The 25,042-nt window shown below is 43.5% G+C and overlaps 6 protein-coding genes across 7 annotated transcripts; 3 read left to right on the forward strand and 3 right to left on the reverse strand.

Annotated features, from left to right (window-relative positions):
• The first annotated feature begins 28 nt into the window (after positions 1–28).
• LOC6632369 (protein MEMO1) lies at positions 29–3,384 on the forward strand. Its single transcript, XM_002056163.4, has 6 exons — positions 29–210; positions 2,129–2,210; positions 2,275–2,343; positions 2,411–2,523; positions 2,593–2,704; positions 2,782–3,384. Exons 1-6 carry the CDS (start codon positions 162–164, stop codon positions 3,242–3,244), a joined length of 888 nt encoding a protein of 295 aa, XP_002056199.1. The 5' UTR covers positions 29–161; the 3' UTR covers positions 3,245–3,384.
• Positions 578–1,660, reverse strand: LOC6632370 (uncharacterized). Its single transcript, XM_002056164.4, has 2 exons — positions 1,495–1,660; positions 578–1,432 (listed from the first exon to the last, which is right to left on the reverse strand). Exons 1-2 carry the CDS (start codon positions 1,566–1,568, stop codon positions 637–639), a joined length of 870 nt encoding a protein of 289 aa, XP_002056200.1. The 5' UTR covers positions 1,569–1,660; the 3' UTR covers positions 578–636.
• LOC6632371 (uncharacterized) lies at positions 3,375–14,614 on the reverse strand. 2 transcript variants are annotated; one of them, XM_002056165.4, is made up of 15 exons: positions 13,341–14,614; positions 13,192–13,278; positions 12,950–13,128; positions 12,722–12,883; positions 12,497–12,642; positions 11,303–11,885; positions 10,430–11,236; positions 10,333–10,359; positions 9,615–9,695; positions 9,429–9,553; positions 6,880–9,366; positions 5,989–6,804; positions 5,028–5,923; positions 4,055–4,244; positions 3,375–3,989 (listed from the first exon to the last, which is right to left on the reverse strand). In XM_002056165.4, the coding sequence occupies exons 1-15, from the start codon at positions 14,046–14,048 to the stop codon at positions 3,619–3,621; spliced, it is 7,665 nt and encodes a 2,554-aa protein (XP_002056201.1). In that variant the 5' UTR covers positions 14,049–14,614; the 3' UTR covers positions 3,375–3,618. The 2 variants fall into 2 exon arrangements, with proteins under 2 accessions (XP_002056201.1, XP_015025871.1); XM_015170385.3 differs by having other exon boundaries at positions 12,950–13,140.
• Positions 14,615–15,506: 892 nt separating this feature from the next.
• LOC6632372 (L-dopachrome tautomerase yellow-f2) lies at positions 15,507–17,407 on the forward strand. The gene is made up of 4 exons (XM_002056166.4): positions 15,507–15,746; positions 15,917–16,324; positions 16,389–17,047; positions 17,114–17,407. The coding sequence occupies exons 1-4, from the start codon at positions 15,596–15,598 to the stop codon at positions 17,252–17,254; spliced, it is 1,359 nt and encodes a 452-aa protein (XP_002056202.1). The 5' UTR covers positions 15,507–15,595; the 3' UTR covers positions 17,255–17,407.
• Positions 17,408–17,873: 466 nt separating this feature from the next.
• Positions 17,874–23,594, reverse strand: LOC6632373 (streptococcal hemagglutinin). The gene is made up of 8 exons (XM_002056167.4): positions 23,245–23,594; positions 22,973–23,193; positions 22,310–22,911; positions 22,186–22,237; positions 19,098–20,594; positions 18,891–19,032; positions 18,413–18,571; positions 17,874–18,349 (listed from the first exon to the last, which is right to left on the reverse strand). The coding sequence occupies exons 1-8, from the start codon at positions 23,416–23,418 to the stop codon at positions 18,134–18,136; spliced, it is 3,063 nt and encodes a 1,020-aa protein (XP_002056203.2). The 5' UTR covers positions 23,419–23,594; the 3' UTR covers positions 17,874–18,133.
• On the forward strand, positions 21,109–22,186 carry LOC6632374 (uncharacterized). Its single transcript, XM_002056168.4, has one exon. The coding sequence runs from the start codon at positions 21,139–21,141 to the stop codon at positions 22,165–22,167; it is 1,029 nt and encodes a 342-aa protein (XP_002056204.1). The 5' UTR covers positions 21,109–21,138; the 3' UTR covers positions 22,168–22,186.
• Positions 23,595–25,042: the final 1,448 nt, after the last annotated feature.

Here is a 25,042-nt window from a genome sequence, read left to right on the forward strand (position 1 = left end):
TTTCGATGCCAAAGAATGCACATTGCAATTGTATTTGTGCTCCGTGACTTTTGCATTAAACGAAGAGGCACAAAGACAAGTGCGGGCGTGGAAAATTAATTAATTTGGCCTATCTTAAATTATTTTCGAAGCCCTATTTTACGCACAGCAACAAAATCACCATGTCCGTCAGGAGAGCAACGCACGCAGGAAGCTGGTACACAGATTCCGGTAACAAAACAAATTATTTTATATCGATGTCTTTGACCCTTTTGTTCTTCAAGCAATATAATAGAAAAAAAAAATGGATGAGTTGCAAAGGTTATAGGCTGGCGTAAATGGATTTACAAAATGCCACAAAAATCAAAAAGATTCTTGTATTATTTTCCACGCCCACTTGTGCAAGGCTTAACACATTAAATGCAGTAAATGGAAAGATTTTCTATTAAAAGGGTATTATTTTATATTTAATAGCAATTTTGGCATGCTTGTTGCTGGATTGAATATAGTATATTATTTAGCTGCCATACAAACTAAACGGTAAAATGTATGTTCTTCACATGATATATATTTATCCCAGTAATGACAAGCTTTACCGTTCTGTTTAGATATATCTTTACTATCTGACCAATGTTATTGTTAAAATGTGAAACCTGCCTAGAAATTAGATTCTGGCTTGTCGCCAACTGAATTGCGAATTTCCGCCATGCGATCGTACGCGATCTCAGTGGCCCAACACATACGCTTCTCCAGCTCGTTGGTGCGCTTACGCTGTTGCTTCAGGTTGTCCAGACCGTGCTCCAGTTGTGAGCAGGCCTGAAAGAATTTGCTCAGTTCGGGTATATCGCCAAATTCGCCGGGATGACGGCGAAAATCGTCTACAACATTTGCGGTTAACTTGTCCAAACGATTCTGGACGAACCTGGACTCGAACATTTTGTGTAGCTCGTTAGTTGTGGCTTTGCCGAGATCATTTGGCATATTATTTAAATTTAAGTTGCGTATGCGTGACTTGAGACCACTAAAATTGATTGCTTCAAATTTCTCACCAATGCCCTGAAACAATTCATAGCTTTTGCCCAATTCCAGCTGCATTTTTTGCATATCCTCATCTATGGACTTAGCACTCTGAGAATCCAGAAACTCCGCAGTTAAACTGTGGTCCAAGCTGGGCAGCATGTCTCGGAACGATGTAGCACTCGATGTACCAATCGATGTTGATGATGACAACTCTTCGCTAGACGGTTTCTGGCCAGCGCTCAGGCGTGCATTCGATGGCTTCATGGTAATCGATTTGCCACCAATTGACTGGCGATGTGTTTGGGGATTATGATATATTTGCAATTTACTCGAAGTCTTTTTCTTTTTGTTTTTGCTAGGCTCCAAAGAGGGCAGCGGTGTAGGTTTCATAATATCCTCGTATGAAATCCTGCGCTTCGGATCGTTGCTATTACTGGAATCAACATAAAGGTTGATCTATTTGTAATACATATATATCTTATATATGGTACTCACTTTTCCTCCAGAATGGCTGTCAGCTCATTTCGTATACGAAGTAATAACTCATCGCCTTGTTTACCTTTATCCATATTTGCGAGCAAACTTTAATTTGAATACAATATAATATGAATATAATTTAATATTATGATTTTCGTGTATATTGTTAGCGCAGTTTAATCAAAACTGAAATTTGAATTATGTATACAAGGAAACTTGTTTGTTTTGTTTCTAGGCAACCCCGGGCTTACTTAGTTCCGACATGCATAACCATTTAATATCCCCTGAGTTTTAATTGAATAAAACTAAAAAGATTAAATTACACTTATATACTTAAACTTAATCCTTATGTTGAATACAGATAAATCAATTGAATGATTTGTGAAGCTCGAACTAAAAACCGATCTCGAATTTCCCTAAATCTTGTTAAATGAAGCTAGCTTAAACTGTAAGGTACACATATTTAAATAAATTTAGGAATTTTCCATATATCCCTAGTTGAATAAAAACGTGGTAGAAGTTTCCAAAACCCCACAATACCTCATCCCTAGGCTAATTGAAAAATTACCCTTGCCTAACGATACTGCTGAGTCGTTAAAATAGTTTTAATGTGATATATAATGAGTCTACCTTTATTTATTATATTTTGCAGGCTCGGATCTCTCCAGGCAATTGGATCGCTGGCTGGGTGCTGCAGACTTGTCGCATGGACCGGCGCGTGCCATTATTGCACCGTAAGTCTGATTGACTAACCGAATCGGCATCTCAGTTTTTTGTATACATTAATTAATGTTTTAGACATGCCGGCTATGCTTATTGTGGTGCCTGCGGTGCATTTGCCTATCGCCAAGTGAGCCCCGTTGTTGTGTAAGTGGAATCTAAGCCAGACAGAATGCATATGCCACTGAGCTGATGCCTTTCTTGATTTCTGCAGTAAACGCATATTCATATTGGGTCCATCGCATCATGTACGACTACGCGGCTGTGCCCTATCGGTGGCGAAAAAGTGTAGGACACCATTATATGATCTCAAAATTGATACGCAAGGTGCGAGATCTGAAAGTAGTTTTATTTATATCAATATTATTTAATATATTATATTAACAACAACTGCAGTCAATGCCGAGCTGGAAAAGACGGGTCAGTTCTCCTGGATGGACATGAAATCTGATGAGGATGAGCACTCCATAGAAATGCATTTGCCTTACATAGCCAAAGTAATGGAGGAGTAAGTAGCAGCTGCTCATTTTAATATAAAATCAAATTTTCAACATATTTGATATATTTTCTTTCAAACACTTTCAGCTTTAAGGACCAGTTCACCATTGTGCCTATAATTGTCGGTTCACTGAATCCCGAGCAGGAGGCACAGTATGGCAGCCTGTTGGCCAACTATTTTATGGATCCAACGAATCTATTTGTGATATCTTCCGATTTTTGCCATTGGGGCCAACGTTTCAGTTACACATACTATGATCGCTCCTGCGGTCCTATACACAAATGCATCGAGCAGCTGGACAAGCAGGGTATGGACATCATCGAGAAGCTTAGCCCGACCGCGTTTACAGAGTATTTGCGCAAATATAATAATACGATATGCGGACGTCATCCTATTGGCGTTATGCTAGGCGCTATTAAAGCCCTGCAGGATCAGGGATTTAAAAATATGAGCTTTAAATTTCTCAAGTACGCACAGAGCAGCCAGTGCCTGGACATGGAGGATTCCAGCGTTAGCTACGCCTCCGGTTCTCTCATCTTTGAGAATTAAAAACACAATAAAAACAAAAAGTATTTTCTCTAGGCTTATTTAGTTGCGTTGGATTTTGTAGCTGAAATTCAAGTTTTATAATTCTAATTTTTAGCAGCAAATTGTATGAAGAATAAAGCCGAAAATCGAGTTCCATTTAATTTAATTTGCTTTTATTTGTATTTTTTGCTTTCTGAAACATCGCAATTGACATCTAAGCCATTTTTAATGATTTCATAGGGTATTTTTTTTTGTATTTTTGTTTTCGCCTTATCAATGAAATGTTTGCGTTATGTTGGCCAACACGGGCGCGCGGATGTATGTGAAGGATGTGTGTGTGTGTTTGTGTTTGTATTGTTGACATTGAAGCAACAGTTGTCATGGTCATTGCCACTTTACCACCAAGTAGCACCAACTCCACCGCCACCCGCTGTTGCATCTGCCACGGCCGCATCTCCCGCAGCGGCTGCTGCTCCATTTAGACGCGCACACTGTTCCGCATCGCTAGCCGCGGCGCTGGCTATTTGAAGGGCGCTCATGTTCTGCACAAATGCCTCGAGTGCCACATTCTCGTCGTGACTGTAAGGGGACGTGCGCTGGCTGTGCGGACTGCGACGCAAGAATTCATTCAGATCGCTGCCGACGCTGGCGGGCTTTGAGCCAGGCGCCGGCTCAAAGTCATAGCCAAAGGGATCCTGTGCCGCCGCCGCAGACGGTTGTGGTAAACGTGTCAGCATATTGCCCTGCACAAACAGGTGGCTGGAGTCTACAGAGCATAAGGTGCGCTTGAGTAATGTGTGTAACTGAGACAGCATTCAATATGGGACTTACCACTACCAAAATCGGCGGCCACATTGTCGCAGTAGCTGTTGCAGGCGCTAGTCTGCGCTGACTGCTGTTGCTCGTAGGCATTCGTGGAGCACGAGCGATTGCCAAACACGGTTGTTATCTCCACGTGGTGCGGCGATGGGGATGTGTTGTTGCGCGTAAAGTTGGACTCCGATATGTTGTGTATGGAGACCTGTGAGAAAAAGTATACAAATTAACGAAGGATTTATCGAAGTCGCATCGAAACGAATTAATCGCAATGTCTAAATTATGTTATATTCAATCAGAATTTTAAAAAAGGTGAAGGCAAACATTCTGTTTCAGAATCTTGTGACACATTTTTATGCCTCGGCTTATTTTTGATCAGTTGCATAAAAACTCCTATCAGAATTACAAACGATCGAAATCGGGAGAAATATGAGGTCGCTCGGCGACTCTGACTAATAGAAAGGAACACCTATAATATATACATTTCTCAAATTATTGGCATTGGCTGTTATTTCTATGCATTCCAATTAGAATTTAAAAACATCGAAAAACTGGTCAAACAAAAACCAGAATTTTCAACAGTTTTCTATATCATTTTAAAACTTCACTATTTGATATAATTGTACTGAATATTTAAAAATATTTTTTTCTTCTTAATTTTCACAATTTGATTGTTATAAAAAAGTGGATGAACTAAATAAAATATAACAATCACAATTCTTAAAATGCTCTCAAAAATTATATTACACCAAAATATTTTTGATGCATATAAATATGTGATGAAACTCGATAGACTCTGACTCTTATATAGCACAGCAAGAAACCCACTCAATTATATATATAAATGTACATATATCGCGTTTGATCTGAAGAACTTCATTTAAGACGAATAGAAAGAGAAATATGTTGGCGATAGTTTTTCAAATGGCACATGATCCTTGCGGAACATATTCGTTTGACTTGGCCAGAGCGGCTCGCAGGAACGCACCTCGTTGTTGAGATGCTGGCCCGGTATCAAATTCTTGAGGAACGCCGCATCGTCATAGCGTATGACGCCAGTGTTTGGTATGCCCTCAAGATAGGAATTGAAACCGGTGATCGTTGGCGGCGGCGAATCATCGCCACAATTATGATGCATGTGACAATCACCAGGAGCACCAGGCCCGGCGCCACCAGCTGCCACAGACGAGGGGAACACCTCAAAGCCATTGTAATAGCTCGATTGTTGGTATTTCTCCTGGAGCGTGGAGCCCGCTGGACCGGCGGCACCAAACTCCGATGCTGTTGGCTGGCCAAAGCTGGACCAGTGGCTCGACGCGGACGAGTTGTTGTCTTTGGTCTTCTGCTTCAGCTCGCTACCAATGGCAGACAAACATTTCTGTGCCTGCTTCGGTCGAGCAATGACAGCCGCATCACCCACCAGACGACCAGGACTGCCTAGGGAAACGTTTGTGCAGCTAATACTGATATTGTTGTGCGTGTCGACAATGCCACCACCGCCGCCACTGCTGCTGTTGCTGCTGCTGCCGCCACTGGCTGAGCCACTGGAAAAGTATGAGAAATTGGTGGGCGCGGCTGGAGCTGTTGATGGATTCGGAGTTGGAGCGTTGCCGCCGCCGCTGCCGCTGGGTGTGACAACTAATGGCGGCGACGATAGCTTCTGCTGTGTGGCACGCGCCGCCTCGGCCACCGCCTCCTGTGGCGTGTAGTAGTTGACATTGCTGCCGAACTGGCGATAACCACCCATGGCCAGGCCATTGGTGACAGCCTGATGCAACGCCGGATTGCGTATGGTGAACATGCCGTTCTCATTTTTAATAATCGCGGCCGGTTGATCCATGGGCATCGGTGCGGCAATTGGCAGAGCTGCGCCATAAGCCCGAACTGAAAATCAAAACAAAAACATTATATTTTTCAAGCATTAGCATAAGCATTGAGTTCCTCTGTACCTGGCGGAATGGGATTCAGATTGGGCAACATGGCACCCGGCACAGGCCCATTGTTGACGCCCTGATGGAACATGGGGTTACGAAGCGTTATGATGCTACCACCAGCACTCGCCTCCATAATGGGCGCTGGGCTGAGCGTGTGCTGCTGTGCCTGCTGGCTATCTAAGTTGCCAGAACGCTGCTGCTTGTTGCCAAGATTAGCGGCGCCACCGCCCACACCATTGCCGCCCGACTTGCCACGGTTGCGGCGACGTCGGCGCGAAGACTTACCGCTGGCAGTGGCAGCAGCAGCTGCAGCTGCCACATTGTTATTGCCATTGGGCGCCGCATTTAGCGGCTGGCAGTTAGGGCGATTCAGGCGCGGATTGGCCTCCACCATTATGACGCCACCGGCGGTATCCATGCCCGCCGCATTGCCCGCATAGTAGCCGCCCATGAGATGTGCCTGATGCTGATGTTGCTGCAGCGAGTGATGCTGCGGCTGCTGCTCAGACAAAGGTTTGGATAGCTTTCGTATGGACTCGCTTTTTTGGCGCAATTGTTCGCTTTTGGCTGGATCCACCTTAGTTAGCGTTATGCCAGGCGGCAGTGAAAGATGCTCCACCTGTACACCGCGGTTTAACTGATCCATAATGCTGCAATTGGCCTGCTGCTGTTGCTGCTGCTTGCTGGAAGAGCCGCTGCCAATGCGCAGATGCTGCATTTGTTGGACCAGCGTACTGGCATAGCTGCCGGCATGCGGTGGCAGCGGCGGTGGTATGGCAACTTCGTTGGGATTGAAATAGCCCATGTTATGGGGTATGCCCGAGAGATCCTCTGGAAAAGCAATCAGATTCGGATTGAGATTTGAATTAGTGCTGGCCATCTTCAGCGAGTTGTAATAGATTTTACCCTGTTTCTGACCACGATGTCCGCGCTTGCCGCGCTGCGAACGCTTCGAACTCTGTCCGCCGCCCTCCGCGGCGTTCGAGGAGCAGGTGCTATTGCTGTTCACATGCTGCTGTGACTGCTGGCTGCCATTTGCTGGCTTGGAGCGCCCACTGCCTCGTCCGCCACGGGATTGCGACACGCGATGCCCATTGACCGCTTGGCCGTTTCTGTCCGCTGTCTGCGTAAGTCCTTGTCCATGACTGGATTTGGACTTGCGCGTGCTGCCATTTAGATGCGACTCGGACGCACGCTGGCTTTGATTCTTAGCCTGCGCCGGCTGCGGCGGCTGCTGCTGCTGCTGTGACGTTTGCTTGCGCTGATTAGCAGCTGGCGCTGTCGTCGATTTGTTTGGCTGCTGCTGCTGAGGTGCCTGCGCACGAGGTGGCGGTGCCTCAGCTTTAGACCTCTTGATAGGCGCCGCCGGCTTTTGCTTGGAATTTGGCATAGCTGCCGCTGGCTTGGGCGCAATGGCTTGCTTGACTTGTGTTTTCACTGGCGGCGGCGGCGGTAACACCACTGGCGGCTCCACATACTGTTCCGCTTCGCTGCCCGTTTCCCACTCACCATCCGAAGAGTCCTGCACATGCAAGGATTTGAACGGATTGTTATCTAGCTGACCCTGATCCAGACGTGGTTTTAGGCGTTTGTGTCTTTTAACAGACTCCGGCGCCGGCGCCGTTTCGGGCTGTGCCTGCGCCTGCACTGGCATTTGTTTGAGCGGCGGCACTTCGACCACATTTTTGTTGGCATTCTTGGCCGCCGTTTTCTTGTTTACCGTTGCCTTGGGCTTGATGCTACATACAGAGTTCTCGCGCGTATTGACGGCGCTGCTTTGCGGCGTCTGCGACTTGGAGCTGCTGCTGCCGGAGCTAGAACTGGATGCGATTGCTGTTGGCGCTGCCTTTTTGTTTGGTTTTTTATTCTTTGATTTTGCCTCCAGTTCAGCATTAGCAGCAGTGGCGGCGGCTGCTGCTGCGGCTGCCCGTTTAGCCTCCTTTTTCTTGGCCTTAGCGCTCTTCTCTGGCATAGGCGCCGCAGCTGGTGCAACCGGCGCTGAGTTCCTTGTCATTGGCTGGACAGCAGAGGCCACCATGTGACCATTGACAAAGGTATAGAGCAGCTTGTCCTCATCCGGCGAGCTGCCCTTCGCCACAACGGTCACCTGCTGCTCGCCGCCGGCGTGCGGCAGCTGTACTCGACGTATGGTGACGATGCGCTTGGATGGATCAGCAGTTATGGCGTTGGCCGCCATGGCGGCGATCACATCACGCGGCAAGTGTTGCTGCTGCTGTTGTTGCGGATGAGGTGGGGCATAGCACACTGGTGTGTGCGATGAACCAATGTGGGGTGGAAAGTAGGCGGCTGAGCTGATAAAATTGGGGTAATGCGCCGCTGTGGCAGCAGCTGCCGCTGGTGGTGGTAATGGATCCATTGTTGTACTCATAAGACCACCCTTTAAAATCTCGTCTAGCTGAGCCAGCTTGGCTAATTGCTGCTCCTTGGTGGGCAGATAAGAGAACTTAAATTCGCTGTTCGCCTGCTTAACAGTAGCAATAAGCTCCAAGATAACCGTTTCCACTTTGGCCTTGGCACGCTGCAGATTCTTAATGTTGGTCTCCAGTTCGGCAATGCGTTTCTTTTCGCGTTTGCGGCCGCCAGCAGCCGTTAAGGTTTTCATTTCATATTTGTCAATGAATTCCTTGAAATAGATATCGAGGAACTGACCGCGCAAATCCTCCAGTTCCTTGATGCGTTTCTCCTCCTCCTTGCGCTGCTTTTGCTTAGCTTTTTTGGCTGCCTTCTTGGGATTTGTCGTTTGTGGCTGTTGCGGTTTGCCTTCAATGAAATTAAGCGTCTCATTGATCCAGCGCTTTTGGTCCTGTTCGCGTGTATAGCTGCCCAGAAATTCGGCAAAATCCTGCATCATTTCCTCTTTGCTGTAATTGCTTAGGTCGGCGGGCAAGCTACCAGCGCTGCTGCTGCCACTGCCGCTAGCCGTGGCATCCGTGTGCATCTGTATGCTCTTGCAGAGACTGTCCAAACAGAGCAGACTATTATCGCCATCCTCAATATTCTCGCCAATTTCGTTGAGTGCCGCCGCGGCGGCAGCAGCAGCTGCTGCCGCTGCTGCAGCGGGCATTTTACGTGTGGCCGCCTGCACCTGCGCCGAGGCAACTACCTTAAGTGTGGGCGGCTGCTGTGTGGTCACTGGATCCGCCCTTTTAGTTGCAGCTGGCTCGACGGCTTGCACCTTTGGCACCTGTGGTTTGGCCACCGCCGACGCTTCCTGGCCACTCTTGCTCTTCCGATCATTGACAATCTGTGTGAGTTTCTTACGCAAGCGATCGCGCGTCTCGTTAAAGCGCGCATGATTGCACTCCTTCTTGACACGCTTTTTCGAGTGGTTCTCCTTGCAGGGCTCCCCAATATCCGCGTAGTCAGCACAGCCTGCGCAAAACAAAATAATGAAAACTAAAGTTGTTTCTAGATATTATATTAGAGCAGCTCACATTTACGCATCTTTTCCTTGCATTTCTTGGAGTTGTTCGAGTCGTTGCCGGCGCCCGTCTGCGTCGTTTCGTTTATCTTCGACTTGTTTGCCAGATTTGTGGTGCTATCCGGCTTACCACGTTTGCTGCACAAGAAAGGCGAAATATTATTTTAAGAGCTTTTGTTTTGATTCATGTGCTACCTACATCATTTGCGAGTCATGCAGCTTCATCAGATGATCCACGCCAAATTGCATTTTCTCGATGTTGGCGTCGCCGAGTGTGAAGCTGGGCAAAGGAAAAACCACTTAACATTAATAAAAACTATCATGCGATATCAAGGTGTATTGCATTCAAGGCAATAGATTAATCACAAGTGTATAATTGCCTGAAACAGACTGACAATTGACTATATTTTGTAGATTGGCACTCAGAACAGAAGCTCCTTTGATTGCGACATTTGTTTTCAAATTAAAATTAAGAAAAGCCCTGCCGATAATTTGAGAGACTTTGTACTGTCTGAAGTTGGCGCGGACTCCACAAACAATTACGCATCAATTGCGTTTTCAACACAATCCATTTAATTCGGGCGAGGCCGGGTTGTCATCAAGTAATAAGTTATTATTTTTCTTAAAAACACTCTTGACCGGTTTTTTATACGGCTGATGTATAATATAAAAATACAGAAACTACATTTTTGACCAATGGTTCTAAAAACACACTATATATGAATAAAATCCTATTTAAGGATAGCTGGCTTTATCTTAGCTTCTGACTAAATCAACAAGTCCCTATCAAACTAATATGCAAAGAACTATTGCTGCATATCAGGAATTTTTAAGCCCTACATTGTTGGAATGCGTTAGAGATATCGCCACAAAATAAGTAAACCCTGTAAATAAAAATTTGGTGAAATCAAACTTACTCGTCCGTAATCTTGAAAGGCGAGTAGCTGAAATGGTAAATATTATTATTAATAGTTTGCCATATATAGGAGACCGATTCTAACAATTGTAACATACCCAATGACCTGCGCCAAAAACTGCTCGAAACGTCCATCGTCCTTGTCACCGACCACGCTGTTTGGACGCAAGCGCAAATCACCCTTGAGCAGCTCCAGATGCTTAAAGTCCGTAGCTGAGGAATTGAACTTGACAAAGAAATTGGCATAGATCGACAGCACAAAGGTCCAGTAGGTCTTGTAGACATAGTGCTGATTCTTGAGCTCCTGCAGTTCCGCGGGACTAGGTGCCAGCTTGCGATTGAAGAACATCAACGATGGCAGCGTGGTGCGCAGCTCCTCACGCGAAAATGACAACGGCTGGAAGCATCGCAATAGATGCTTGGTTAGTGGCGGCGAAAGTTCATTGGCAAGGATCTTGCGTGCCAGCTGGCAAGCAGAGACTCGGCAGTTTTCTCCGCAAAAGAACTGCGGCTCGATGGTATCATAGCGATAGCGTTTACGCGTGGCCAGATGCTGAAACACAGCCCATGCCACGTGATATGTGGTGCGCAATGCGGTATCCATTTCCTGGCGACGCAACGTTACACCACTCGGCTCATCCCCACTTCTACAGATAGCTGCAGCTGCTTCGGACGGTTGATCGCTGCTGCGGCGCTGTTGTGCGGCTGCTGCCGCAGCTGCGGCGCTTGTGCTAGCAGCCACATTATGTTTGGCCTCATCGCTCGTACAGGTGCTCAAAATTTTCGATTTCATCAGCTTGGCGTCTTTCTCAACAATGCCGAGTGTTGTGCACTTGGCACAATGGCCGGCTTGTCGAGGCATTAGAGGTGTACCAGCAATGGAGCAAGTAATGCATTTGCAGTTCCTTGAAACAAAATATATGGTTTGTTAATAGTTGAAAAAGCTGCAGTTATATCGATGAATCACTCACTCATTATGGTGTTCCAGCATTGCATTACACTTCTTGCATAGGTCCTCGTGCACCAGCTTGTTTGGCGGATCGTAGAAACCGTCGGGCCATTTAAGCTTGGTGAATGCCATTATATTCTTCCAAGCCAGCTGACGATCAACAATACGCTGAAAATCTATGAACTCATCATCACTGATATCCGGCAGTGAAAAGGAAGTGGCATCCATAACGACCTTATCGAATATGTTATACACATCGAGCAGGCCCATGCGACGATCGTGCTCCGTCGGCGACAAGTTGAACTTGTTTAGCTCCATCCAAATGTCCGTCCAGCGGCGCTCAATGGAGTGCATATGCTCATCGAACAGCATATAGCGTTTGATCAGCGCCGATGTCTGAGATGAGCCCTCGCCCTCCTTCAGCGATAATATGCATGCGAGCATGGTGTCGCCCAGCGGATTGAACACATGTTGCTGAAAGAGTCGCTGACACAAAAGCACCCAGGAGAGCTTGAACTTGCGCAGAAAATCGTTCTCAAATGCGAACAGGCTAAGTGAAATCTTCTGTGAGATGCAGTTCAAATCGGAGTAGCCGTCCAATAAATCTAAGTGGAAAAAAATTAAGTTGGTTATAAGAATTAATCAAAATCTAAATGTTTGAAAACAAGCAACAAATAATAGTTATTTACGGGTTGTTCAGATTAAATAGCAATGCATGATTGGGTAATCTGATCTTATCCATAAAACACTTTTGTTTATATAACTGAACTTTCAATCGTTCGCTCTTATTGAAGATATTTGATATTATAGTCTGATGTTTATGTTTTTGTCAAAATGTAAGGATCGTCATTTAATTTGTATTTTTATGAAATCTGTATAATGTAGTAGTTTGATCTGCGAAAATTAAAGCATATTAACTTCTCACTAGAATTTTTTGAATCTATGATAAAACGAAATTGAAATACATTTGAGGCTACCAGATAGACTAGAGAAAGACATGACTACATCGACTTAGGTGATTAAGATTTATCCCTATGGTGTTGGAGATGAATTATTCAAAGCGTTGAACATTTTGTGATAACAGGAGTATGAGAAAGAAAGTTGACCTTGGCATACATTGTATAACATAAATTAAAATTAGTATAGTATAGTTACTTATATTAAAGTAAATACAATATTTTGATCAGTCTTTTTCATTAAACTGTGTGCAACCTACATGTGAGCATCTTTTCGGCAGATATCTTCTCGTTCTCCTGCACATTTTGAGCAATTTCGATCATGCCCTCGGAAAAAGCCTTAACAATGCACTCAACATTATAGGCGAGTATTTGTAGCAGCAGCATCGGATTATTGGCCATCAGTCTGCAAGCAAATTAGGAATGTATATTTGATATGAAATATATATATATGGAACGTAGTACAAACAATTAGATCAACTTACATGGCGCTGAATAGCACTAATATCATATTATCAGAGATCGCAGTATCATCAATAAAATCAAGATATTCGGCATTTTTATCGTAGAGAAAGCCGCTTGTAATCCAATAGATTTGCTTATTGGACTCCAATAGCTTCTCAAATTTGTTATAGGCAGCATCATTTCTAAAATAGAAGTATGCAACATAAGAGTATGTTATTTATTTATTGAATGGATTGTTGCCAACTAACTTCAACATGGGGCTGTATGCCTTAATAAGCACATCGAGCAGCATGACAACCATGTGGGCAGCCTTAAATTGATCCATCATAATGGCCATAATTGTTTCGCGATATTCGAGACATTCCTTGCAGGAACAAAATGTAAAGAATTCCTCCTTACAATGTTTAACAAATATCAAGGCAAGATTCTGAAAATAAAGCTGCAATGGATTAGGCTTCAGCATGACAGTTTCAGGGCAATAGAAGCACACCGTAATTGCACGATGATGTCCGTCGGCACTGCGCAATGGATTGATCTTTGGATCCTCCGAGAATAAACGCATATTCTCAATAGCCATCTGCATGTGCGAAAAATCAATTAATTTGTGTACACAATCAAATAAAAATCTGCTGTACATACCAAATACGAGCGCCTTTCCTCGTTTGGATCATTGCTTTTGGGCTTGCATTCGTGGAGCAACTTATCGCTTAGCTCCATCTCAATGACATTGTCCTCGCGCAAGCTCCATTGCATTAGCGTAACGACTTCCTTGTATACTACATCCGATTTTGGCGCTGGCGCGTACGGATCGAACGGCGGCAGCGCCAGTATCGTGTGCAGCGTGTTTATAATGTTGCCCTCGGGAAAATTGAGACGCTCCAGCAGCTGACACGGTGGTGGGTGCTGGCTGGCTTTAGTACCTGCCTGCTTCGATTGGAGCGGCAATGGCTTGTTGGCGCTGAGCGCCTCTCGCATTGCCGCCAATGCATCACATTTCAGCGGCATGTTGTCGCCACAAATGCGCGGGGTGGCCGCATCAATGGACATTTTCATGCTCACATGATAGCAAGAGGCGGCGTCCAGTTCACCGTTGACAACAGCTTCGGCGGCAGCCACTACATTCGCATCGATGCTGCTGGTACGGATTTTGGCCTTGGCACCCTTCGGCTTAGAGTTACCGCTGCCGCTGCCGCTGCTACTGCCGCTGCAACTGGGACTGGCGTCGTCCTCGTTGCTGCAACAATTCATGCAAGTTGTTGCTGCATCTTCTGCGTCTGGCACCTGTAACGTGGTGGTAGCAGGCATTGTCTTGATGTACGTCAATGCCTTTTCCACTTGTTCAGCCATGTTTATTTAATTTTAGAAATTTGTATTTTTTATATATTTTATTTGTATTTATTTTTGGTCACACTTCTTAACATTGAGCCCCTACGTCAATTAGGCTAAAACGTAGCCATGGCTTTTCGCGTAACAAAAATTTGAGTATGTGCGACGCATTATTATACAAATCACAGATGCACTTCCGTGGTGGAGACACTTTCACTCGCCTCGTCTCGACCGACCGACCGACCAACCGACCAACCGACCGTCGTTTTCGTTGCTGTTGCTGGCGAGTCTGTGTTTGTGTGTATTTATGTGTGTGTTGTGTCGAAGAAGTCTCTCACATACAGCAAAATGAAAAGAACGCAACGCGTTTTTTCCCAAACGCGCGCGCCTTCAACGAGCTGTGCGCGTTTCTTGGCGTTCAACAATTTGATACGATTACCTTGAAGCGCTTTTAGCCTAATTCGACTGCTGTGCAGTTAAGTAAATAGATTTATTAAACAAGTGAAATGTTTGTGATTTTTCGTTTTTGTTTCGCTCGTCGTCCGTTCGGTGCAATTGCAATTTTCTGCCCTGACAGTGTGTGTGTGTGTGTGTGTGTGTGTGTATGTACGTGAGCGTGTTTGTATTGGCTCAGCGTTGCACTTCGGTCGATCAGACGAACAGTGGTCGACGATATACATACACAATTGGTGTGTTATCGATAGACCAATATTGGTATAAGCAGGTGGAGACATTTAATGCGAAATATACGTTAAAAACAAAAATTGCATTTAATTATACATACTAATATATCATTACATATAATTTAATAATAATACTAATATGCTATTTTAAATGCTATTTAGGTTCAAAAATTTAATATAATAAGTACATAATGTGTAGTGACCAGTTGTCTCAATCCCTATGTTGATAAAGATGTTTTTATCGAGGTCTCAAGCATCTATATTTATTTATTATTATGTTGTGTTATCTTACAGATTGAATGTATTTGGTCTTCTGCAAGATTTACGCGACATCATACAAATATTTGCAGCCTAAAGGTATGCAATACAAATTGTTCTGGGCCTGAGAGCGCTTATGTTAATCCCCCGTGGCTAGCATTGAAATTAAAGAAATATATGCCCTTTTGAACCTTTGAATATATAAATTGAAATCTTATTACATATGTATAGGTTATATGGCTCAACTAAAGGTTTTTTCTTAACTTTCTAAAAACGATTGAAGAGCTCAACGTTCAAAGTTTGCTGAATAATGCCGGAAACATGACTTAAATAAATATTGAAATAAGTTAAGTAGCCCGCTGCATTTTGGCACGATTTATTGTCGATTCGCGTTGCCTTTATATTTATTTGTATGCAGCATATGAGAAAACAGGTTTCCGGCTTGTGTGCACAATTCTCAGCCAATGATGTCTTATCAATTAATTGCGATGCTCCCAGTTTGATTTCAAAGCACTAAACACTGCTGCTTCCAGCGGTCTACTCAGTTGTCGCTTAGACGTTGGCACGGATAGCTCGAATTCCGGCTTATAGACTGAAATTACGTAAAATCAGAATAAAAGAAAAACGATGTCAAGAACGTTGTTTCTGCTTTGCGTACAATTGTGGCTCGTGCCAACCTTTGTGCAGGGAGATGGCATGATAGAGGTCTTTAAATGGAAGCAAATGGATTTCTACAATCGTGGCGATGGTCAACACAGCCGACGCCCGGATCCGTCAGGTAAATCAGCATACAATACATGTATCTTTATCAGCATAAGCTGTAAGTTCAACAGTTCAGAGTTTCTATAGAAACGGCTATTTTATTTTATTTACAAAATTTATTTAAATAAACTGATGAGCACATTGAATGTTGTATTGATGTTAATTTTGAGGTGTTTTCCCCACCAGCGCCAGTCGTGTTCCCAGGTCGTTATGGGCGGGAGAGATCTGTGCGAGCAAAACGTGAGGTGTTCACCTCGCGTGATGTACCCGAGAGGTTTAGCGCGCGCAGCGATTTCAATAATGGCGATGCCGCTCCATACATACCCTATAACAATGTGCCAATGGGCGTGACACACTTTCGAGGACGCCTATTTCTCACCATGCCCAGGCGACGTGTGGGCATTCCGTCGACCTTGAATTTTATAGACATGCGTCGTGATAGCAAACAGAGCAGTCCCAAGCTCTATGCGTATCCCAACTTCGAATTGAATCAGTTTAATAAGAGTGCGCAGAATTTGGTCTCCGTTTACCGGACCACGGTGGATGCTTGCCAGAGATTATGGTTCATTGACACTGGCATGCTGGAGTATCCAAGTGAGACTAGGCCAAATTTAAATCTAACAAACGTATATTTAATTGTGCTCTTTGCGCTAACCAGATAATCGGCAGCAAATCAGACGGCCCAGCATTTGGATAGTGGATCTTAAAACTGATCGCCTAATCAAACGCTTTGATATACCGGAAAGCATTGTGGAGACGGGTCGTGGTCTGGCCAGTCTGACCATTGATATGGAAACGGCTGAGGAGTGTGGTCAGGCTTATGCCTATATTCCAGATCTGGTCAATAGCCGTCTGTATGTGTATAACCTGGCGACAGATCGCATATGGTCCTTTGCGCACAACTACTTTAACTTTGATCCTGTGGCCGGCGATTTGAATATAGGCGGCCAGTCCTTCCGCTGGGATGATGGCATCTTTTCCACTACATTGGGTGCACAGCAGCCGGATGGCAGTCGTGATGTCTACTTCCATGCGATGGCCAGCAAAAATGAGTTTGTTGTCTCGAATCGTGTGCTGCAGCTGGAGTCAAATGCGGCGCGTTCCGATCATGGCAACGATTTCCGTTTGCTGGGCAGCCGTGGCCCAAAAAAGCAATCCACAATGCATGATTACGATCCGAAGACCGGTGTTATTTTCTATGCTGAAATACAAATGAATGGTGTGGGCTGTTGGAACACAAACAAGCCGTTCTCAGAGGCAAACCATGGTATCGTGACATCAAACGAAAAAACTATGATCTATCCCAGCGATTTAACGGTCAGAATACCTATCGTAATTTAAATATCTATAATTAAATACAAATTAAATGTATTATGCTTGCAGATCGATGAGGATGGCAATATTTGGGTGATGACCAATTCGATGCCAATCTTCATTTACTCCACATTGGATAGCAACGTATATAATTTTCGCATCTGGAAGCAGAATGTTAATGAGGCTAAACGCAATACGGTCTGCGAGTAGGTTTTATGCATATGGAATTGCTTTAATGAACTTTTTGCAATAAAGTTACATAATAATATATTATACTTGTATGTTGTAATAATGTAATAATTGTATACTGACAAAATATTAACACAAAAATTATATGGACATATATGTCTAAAACAAATTAAAAAGCATTTACAAATATATCTTTTTAAAAATTGCCTAAATTTGAGTACTCAGTTTATCACATCTTAAAGTTACATAGATGTTTTTTTCATTTTGCCATTAAAAACCTAATCGAATAAAAAATACATATTAAAAAATATCAAACAAAATCAGAGGCACTCTAATATTGCATAAGGATACTAAGTTGCACAGTTTTGTATAATACGCGTGTGTATATGGTATGTGTATATTCAATTCAATTTACGAATATAAAATGTTTGAAAAATATTCGAATTAGCATAAATACTTGTGATTGTTTACATTTTGTTTTTAGTTTTTTTTTAGTTTTTTTGTTGTAAATTTTTATAATTTTGTTTCTATAATATTCAAACAAATATGAAGTGTATATTCTCAATGTGACCGATTTATATAGTTTTCTATATAAACTACTTATATAAAATTTGCAAAAATATATGTATATGCATTTCCGTTCATGCTCGCTTGTATATATATTTTAGTATAATGTTACTCTACATATAAAAGATGACTATATAGCATTTCGTTCGTTTAAGTAAACATGCATTTTTATGTGGAAAATGGAATGGTTATCTGGCCCAGTGTTATACAAAAATATACACGTATAACATAGTATAACAGTTTCGAGTTTCTACATAGCTATATATCTCCCTATATATATATATGTACTTATTTAAAACCGACCACTTTTGAAGTGAGGCTGTAGCCGACATTTTACTGTACTAGATAATCCTTGTAGCCGCGCAACGATTTCAGTTGCTTCTTCAATTTGGTTATCAAATCCGACGGTTGCACCAATATCGATATATCCCTGCCCACCGAATTCAGGCGATCGCGTATTTCTAAATCCTTGAAGAACAGATTTAACGGTCGACCGTTAATTTCCGTGAGTATCCAAAAGGTCAGCGTGCTGCCATCGCATGACTGAGCCTGTACAAAATAAATTAATAGAATTATTGCTAAGAAATGATTGAAAGCTTGTGTGCTAGTCACCTTGGGCGGTAATCCATGCCTGGCTGCCAAGCTGTTGGGCACCACATCCACTATGGTCGAGGTATTGCCATCACGTATCAGTCCCAAGCACTGACTGTCGCGATCTCGGCGTATGGCATAGGCACGACCAAAAGGTATGCGACGCAGCAGCACTTCGACCTGCAAATAAAAAGTTCGAACGGAATAATGACTTATAGAAAACGGTTGCATTAGTCTTGTTTAGAATTTATAAATTTCTTTTTGGATATGATTAAACGATTTAAAACGCCTTATTAATTGTCGGTCATAACGACAGAGGCTTCATAAATAAAAAAAAAAAAAAAAAACGCACGCCCCCTTCTAGAATATATGTAAAAGTGTCAAGAATAACGTGAACAGGCTAAGTAAGCGCTACAATAAATACATGTATTTTAAGGTTGGGCGTGTTCGCGGTTTAACAACTGCTAGCTGGTGTATAGATTCGCACTATAATACTCACAAATAACGTGTTGGTATTGCGTATTATTTTATTGGCCTCGGCGGCGCTGCTAATGCTAACTCCCGCAATGGAGAGCAGCTGGTCACCAATGTGCAGGGCATTGTAGAGCACCGGATGTTCCTTTTGCTTCCAGCCGGCAATCCTGAAAATGATTCGAAATGAAATTTATAGTTTTATTTTCATTTTGGGGCCATGAGAGCTACATACCAGACGCCCCCGAAGGCATCCACCCAGGCAATGGAGCCAACGCAGTCCTTGCGTCGCAGATTCAGACGGACACCACCCGGATGCATGATCTCTCGGCGCAGCTGCATGACCTGCTGTTCGCGTAGCGTCAATCGCTTATTGCTGCTGTTTGACTGTGCTGTGGCCTGTGGCGGAGATTGCATGCGAAAGGCAGCCGTTCCTGCTGCACTGCGTCCAGGCACAAACTCATTGTTGTTAGCGCCACGCTGACTGCTTGACTGCGTGGGTTGGGCGACTGAGGCGCCACGTTGTAGCGGCGCCTGCGCATCAGATGTGGAGGAGCTGCGCCTGCGCTGCTCGATGCTGTCCGTGTTGGTGCTGGCGGCAACATGGCTAGTTGGATCCCTTGTCCCATTGCTGGTGCCGGACGTACAGTGAGCAGCAACCTGCTCAATATTATTGTTGGCATTGGTGCTGGAGGCCTTTGCAGTTGTTTTCGTTTTGAGCGGCGTATTGAGTAGCTTTAGGTAATGGAAATCACGTCGACTGGGTCGCGAGCTAATGACCAGCTCAGTCAGGCCACGCGTTAGTTGTGGCCTGGCACGCTCACTGTTCGGTGTAGGCGAGGCAACGGCAAGGCCACGACGTGGCAGTGCGGGACTGTTTCCCGCGCTGACAACAGCATTGCTTGGAGTTTGAACTGTGGCTTGGGCTACTTGGCTACTCGTGGCGCGTTGTTCACGAACAGCTGTACTGGGGCTACTGCTGCAGCTGCTGATGGGAATACTCGACGAGAGGAAAACCTTCTCGTAGTGCACATTGCCGCTAATCACATTTGAGTCCAGCGCCTGTTCATTGTTAATGCGTATGTGCGTGACACCCGAGCTGTTGGCGCTGAGTATTATCTTCTTGGACATCTTAGGCGTAAGCGGCTCGCTGGCTATCGGATAGCAGGTGCCGTAGACCGCCACAGTGGTAGCTGTGGGCTTTGGTGGCGGTGCAATTGTCTCGCCATCGGGCAGCACGTGAACCATTGTGGTATTAGCATTGGCATTCGCTGCCGTGGAAGCATTTGGAGTTGGCGTATTGGAAGCATTCTGGTTTAATGGTATAGTATAGGGATTGCTGCAGCTGCTGCTGCTCGGCTGGCTCAGCACCTGTATTGTATTTGAATTGGACGGAATTATTTGTACGTTGCTTTTATAATCGTTTTGTGGCTTTTGTTGTTGCTGTTGTTGCTGCTGTGTTTTCGTCTTGGCTTTTATATTGATCTCAGGAAAACGAAATATATCCGCAATTATCTTGTTTTTGGGCGGCAATTCAGGCGGTTGCGCCTCGGTCGTAGTAGTAGTATTTGTTGTGTTGGACACTTGTATAATTGTTATATTATTATCCCCATTCTCCTCGACTGCGGATGAGTTAGTGACTGCCGCTTGTACTGTGGGCTGCGGGGATTTACGTTGCGGCCTCTTGGACTTGTCAGCGGCGCCTGCCGACATGGAACGTGATGTTTGAGGTCTAAGGAGGAAAGTAAAAATAACATTTTTAGGAAAAATGTATTATTGATAACCCTTAAATTATAAATATAAATATGTTTCTTGGAAGAAAAGTTACTTGACTAGTTTAATCATTAAGGAGGACTCGGATTCAAGTTCCCAGCGTGCAGTTAGATATTGGATATTTATAAATATTAATTTAATATTTAATACTCTTGTAGATCAGTCAGGTGAATTACAAAGCTAGTAATTGCTGAGTTGAGTATATATATCTTGAAAAATCGTACATTTATCTGCACAAAAACTCATTTCTTGTTCGATTGATCCCATATATTGATATGATATAATAGCGCGATATTTCACTCATATAAAATATGAAAAATTTAACCTTAATCCAAACACTCCTAAATTGCTTCGAGTTAGCAGCAAATATATGAATACATCTTTTGAAAATGAAGCTTACAGAATGCTGCGCCTAACAAATATCTACTAACAATATTTGGACAGGCTTATATTATAGTTGCCGAAAGTCAGTTCAAAACAATACATATAATATATTTAAAAAAATGACTGAACAATTTGCTTTAACAGATGAAAAGCTAGACGAGCTATTCGTCAAGCAGGTGGGCAGCGTGACGCAGATAGTGGAAAGGTTGCCTCGCAATAGTGTTATTATGTCCACATGCGCACGCTGGTTCAAGATATTTCAGCATGCCACGCCCGAGGAGAAGTTTGCGCGCAACTGTATGTTGCTGTTGTTGCACAAGCAGCTCAACGATCAGAACACACTGAGCTATCCATTCACCGATGCGCGCAGCTGCCATCGGGATCTGAGGACGCTGCATCAGATGAGCATTGCATTGCACCATACAAGGGAAAGTGTTGATGATGATGATGACTGCAATAGTTTCTGCAGCATGGAGTATAGTTCGCCTATTAGTATACATTCCTCAGGCATTAGCTGCAGAGAGGATGTGCTGCAACGTCTGGCGAATGCCAATAAGTTGTTGGCCGAGCAAAATGCAACAATGTCTGGTGAGCTGCAGGTGTTGCAGTTGGAAAAAGAGAGTTTGCTGCAACGTCGCCAGAGCTTTCACGCCAAAGCCGAGACGCTGCGCAATCAAAATAATATGTATGGCAAGGAGATTGGTTATATGAAGCATATATTTGCCTGTTCAGCCTTAACGGCTCTGAAACTGTTTGTGGAGCCAACTTTCGCACAGCCGATACATTATTTTGTGACGCTTTTCTCTGTTCTGTGTGAAGATCAACATGATCGGGCGCATTTTGAGCAGCTGGATAAGCAGTTGGGACGGATACTGCACGCCCACATGGACTACTATACGCGCCTATCAATACAATATCAGGTCGGCAGGGCATACGATGAAATGCGTGCCAAGGTGAGCAAACGCTACAAAAAGGTGCTCCAAATGCAGGAGGCAACGCGGATAGAAGAGCTGTCTCTAGTCGCCATGCGTGATCTGATGATGCTGCGAAAACTCTTTCTGGACAGCTACAAAGGCGACAAGCATGCAGAGCGGGCGGTGCTCAAGTTCTTGCAAGAACGCCACGATGAGCTAGCTGAGGGGTTGTAATGGGTTTTCCACATTTACCTGGGTATTAAACGTTCGCATTGATTCAGTTGGTCGAAATTTAAGATTTGATCTGCAAAAAAAAGATATTTGTAAATATTGTTAAATTGTTGATGTAGAGCTATGATTAAGCACAGGCACTTACCCGCTGATATGCGCTGCGTAGATGCAGCAGCTACATCCAAGCGTACACCATTTCGCAGAATGGGCGTTAGAAACTCTTCATCGGACAGATTTAAATCAGCCGCAGCTTCGCTTGGCAGTTCAGTTGCAATTGCATGGGGCTGTTGAGCGTCCTCCTGTTCCTCGGCGACAGCTGCCGTCGCTGTTTCGTTAATTTGTTCGCTGTACGTGCTAATCGGATCTGAGAGCATATTGAGCAAATGTTGTGTTAGGGTATTAGACATGGCCGTTGTTGGGGGTGGCGGTGGCGGCGGCACTACTGCTGTTGGTGTTGTTGTTCCGACAGCTTCTATGACTGGTGCCGGCGCCACAGTGGGTGCGGTTCGGGATATCTGTTCATTGGCGGCTGCCGATTGATGCTGATGAGCCGGAATACGCTCCACGCCTGGCACTATGGCCGCCGGTACTGGCGGTGGTGCTGGCAACGGTGATGTTGGATCGCGTGTGGGCAGCAATGGAGCGCGCACTTCAGGTAACTTTGTGTATAGGTTTTCACGTGGCGATAGAATTTTCATTTCGCGCAACTTGGCCCGCAACGTTTCCACCCATTCTTGCATAATCTCCCTGCGATAGGCCAATCAAATATTGTTAACGCAATTGCAGCTGAGCGTTGAGCGCAACTTACCATGAAACGGCATGAAAGCGCAACACCTCATTGCTGAGCGTTACAACAAATTCAAACTCATGGGAATTGGGTATGAGGGCGTGTGATATGTGCAGCGTGTCCCGCAGCGATACGGCCCATTCAGGCATATGGGCTGCCGCTTGCCGTGGCTCTGCATAACCCTCCAGCAGTGCTTCGGTGTCATCGTGTACGCAAAATACCACCCAGCTGCACTCCGATTTCTGCAAGGCAATTGATTATCAACCTGCAGGATAAATCATTTAACTGTTTACCTTGGGACCTACGGTTAACTTTTTGCCATCGGCCGTCAGTCGTTTTAACCACGTATTCTTATGTATTTCACGAAATTGCGCCGAGCTAGCGCTTGACGCGATTGCAGGTGCATTTGCAGGTGTTGTTGTCGCAGTTGTGTTCGCAGCTGGCACTGCTGCAGCAGCCGCAGCCATCTCTTTTGCCTGCCTTACTCTGCTGCTTGTTGCTACAATGCGCGCTGATTGATTGCACTCAAAATATTTCACATTTCACACAATTTATTGCAAAATTTTCTGCACTCGCTTTAACAACAAAATCAACCAGAAATTGGCGACGACGCCATGTTTGCTATCAGCAATGTTTTATCGACTGCTTTTCGATAATTATCGTTTTAAATTGCACTAATTTGTGCACGGCCTGTTTGGGCGTTGCCAGATTGTGTACAATCGAGTTTAGTGTTGAAAATAGCGGTTTTATTTCGTACGGGTTTTCTATAACGTTGTGTAGGGTATATATCATGAAGTGTGTCTGACCCCATAAAGTACATGTATATTTATTATAAATCAGCATCAACAGTGATTTAGTATGATATGGTGTCTATACTCCTGTCTGTTTCCATGCAAACTAGACCATCAGTTTAGAAGCTATCGTTTTCCAATTTCAGAATTTCATATAGCTGCCATGGGAACGATAGATCGGAAATTTGGTTTTTTGTATGAAAAACACCGACTTTAACTATTAATTATCAAGATCGTACTTCTATATTATACATGAAGCATATATTTTTTTTTATCATACTTTGCGTTTGAAAGCCTCACTAGTCCATAATATATCTGCAAAGCCGTAAGGCAAATGTCTACGAGGGTATTAGAAATTCGACGTGCCTTTATACTAACAGCCAATACGGTTGTAAGTTCAAATTGTTATTTTCCTAATTATCCTTATAAATAAATATGTGTATTTGAGGCATCATTCACACCATTAGATTTTTCAAAATAAAATTAAACATTATGGTATAATACTTCTTTTTATTTGGATTTTAAAAATAGTTTTTTATATTTTTTTTGATTGGTTTTTTTATCTTTATATCACACATAACGTAAATAAGATCTTTTTAATGCTGTCCTTACTATCTATAACTAATCAAAAACTATTTATTTCTACATCCGAAAACAGAAGTAAAAGTAGAATTTCAATTAAATTTGTGTACTTTTTATGCATTTGCGTTTAGTGCAAATTGACAAAAATTAATTTAGACTTAAACTTTTACGAAAAAAATATGTATTGCAGCGCATTAGATTAATACTAGATATACATATACACATGTATATACGTATATATGTATGTATGTCATTAAACATTAGTACGTACATCAAATTATCTTAGTACATATTTTTTTTTAAAGATTTGTTACTTATTTACAACTGCAAATTAATAGTATGCGAGTTAAAGGGAGGTAAAGTCGCTATTTTGTAACATAGACAGAACGTATAACGAGTTAACAATTATTTAATGAAAAAACAAAAAGTAGAGGCCAATAAACAATAAACTTAAAGCGAGTTTAGGTCGTGGGCTTTTGCATTAAATTAATTACAATTAAAGTCTTTAAAAAGAATTTCAATTAATCAAAGTGGCGGCTAAATATTCGGGTTGGTATTCAAACACAATTGAGTCTTGTAGTTGTTACATTTGCTTTAGCTGGAAATTTATATATATCATAATTTTAGGTTTCTAAATAGATGTTGCAATTCACAGTTAGTTTTGTGTAAAAAAGTCATTTGTTTGTATGTTTATACGAAAGTTTCACTAGCTTAAGCA

This window comes from Drosophila virilis, chromosome 2, assembly GCF_030788295.1.
Source record: "Drosophila virilis strain 15010-1051.87 chromosome 2, Dvir_AGI_RSII-ME, whole genome shotgun sequence".
Classification (NCBI taxonomy): Eukaryota; Metazoa; Arthropoda; class Insecta; order Diptera; family Drosophilidae; genus Drosophila; species Drosophila virilis.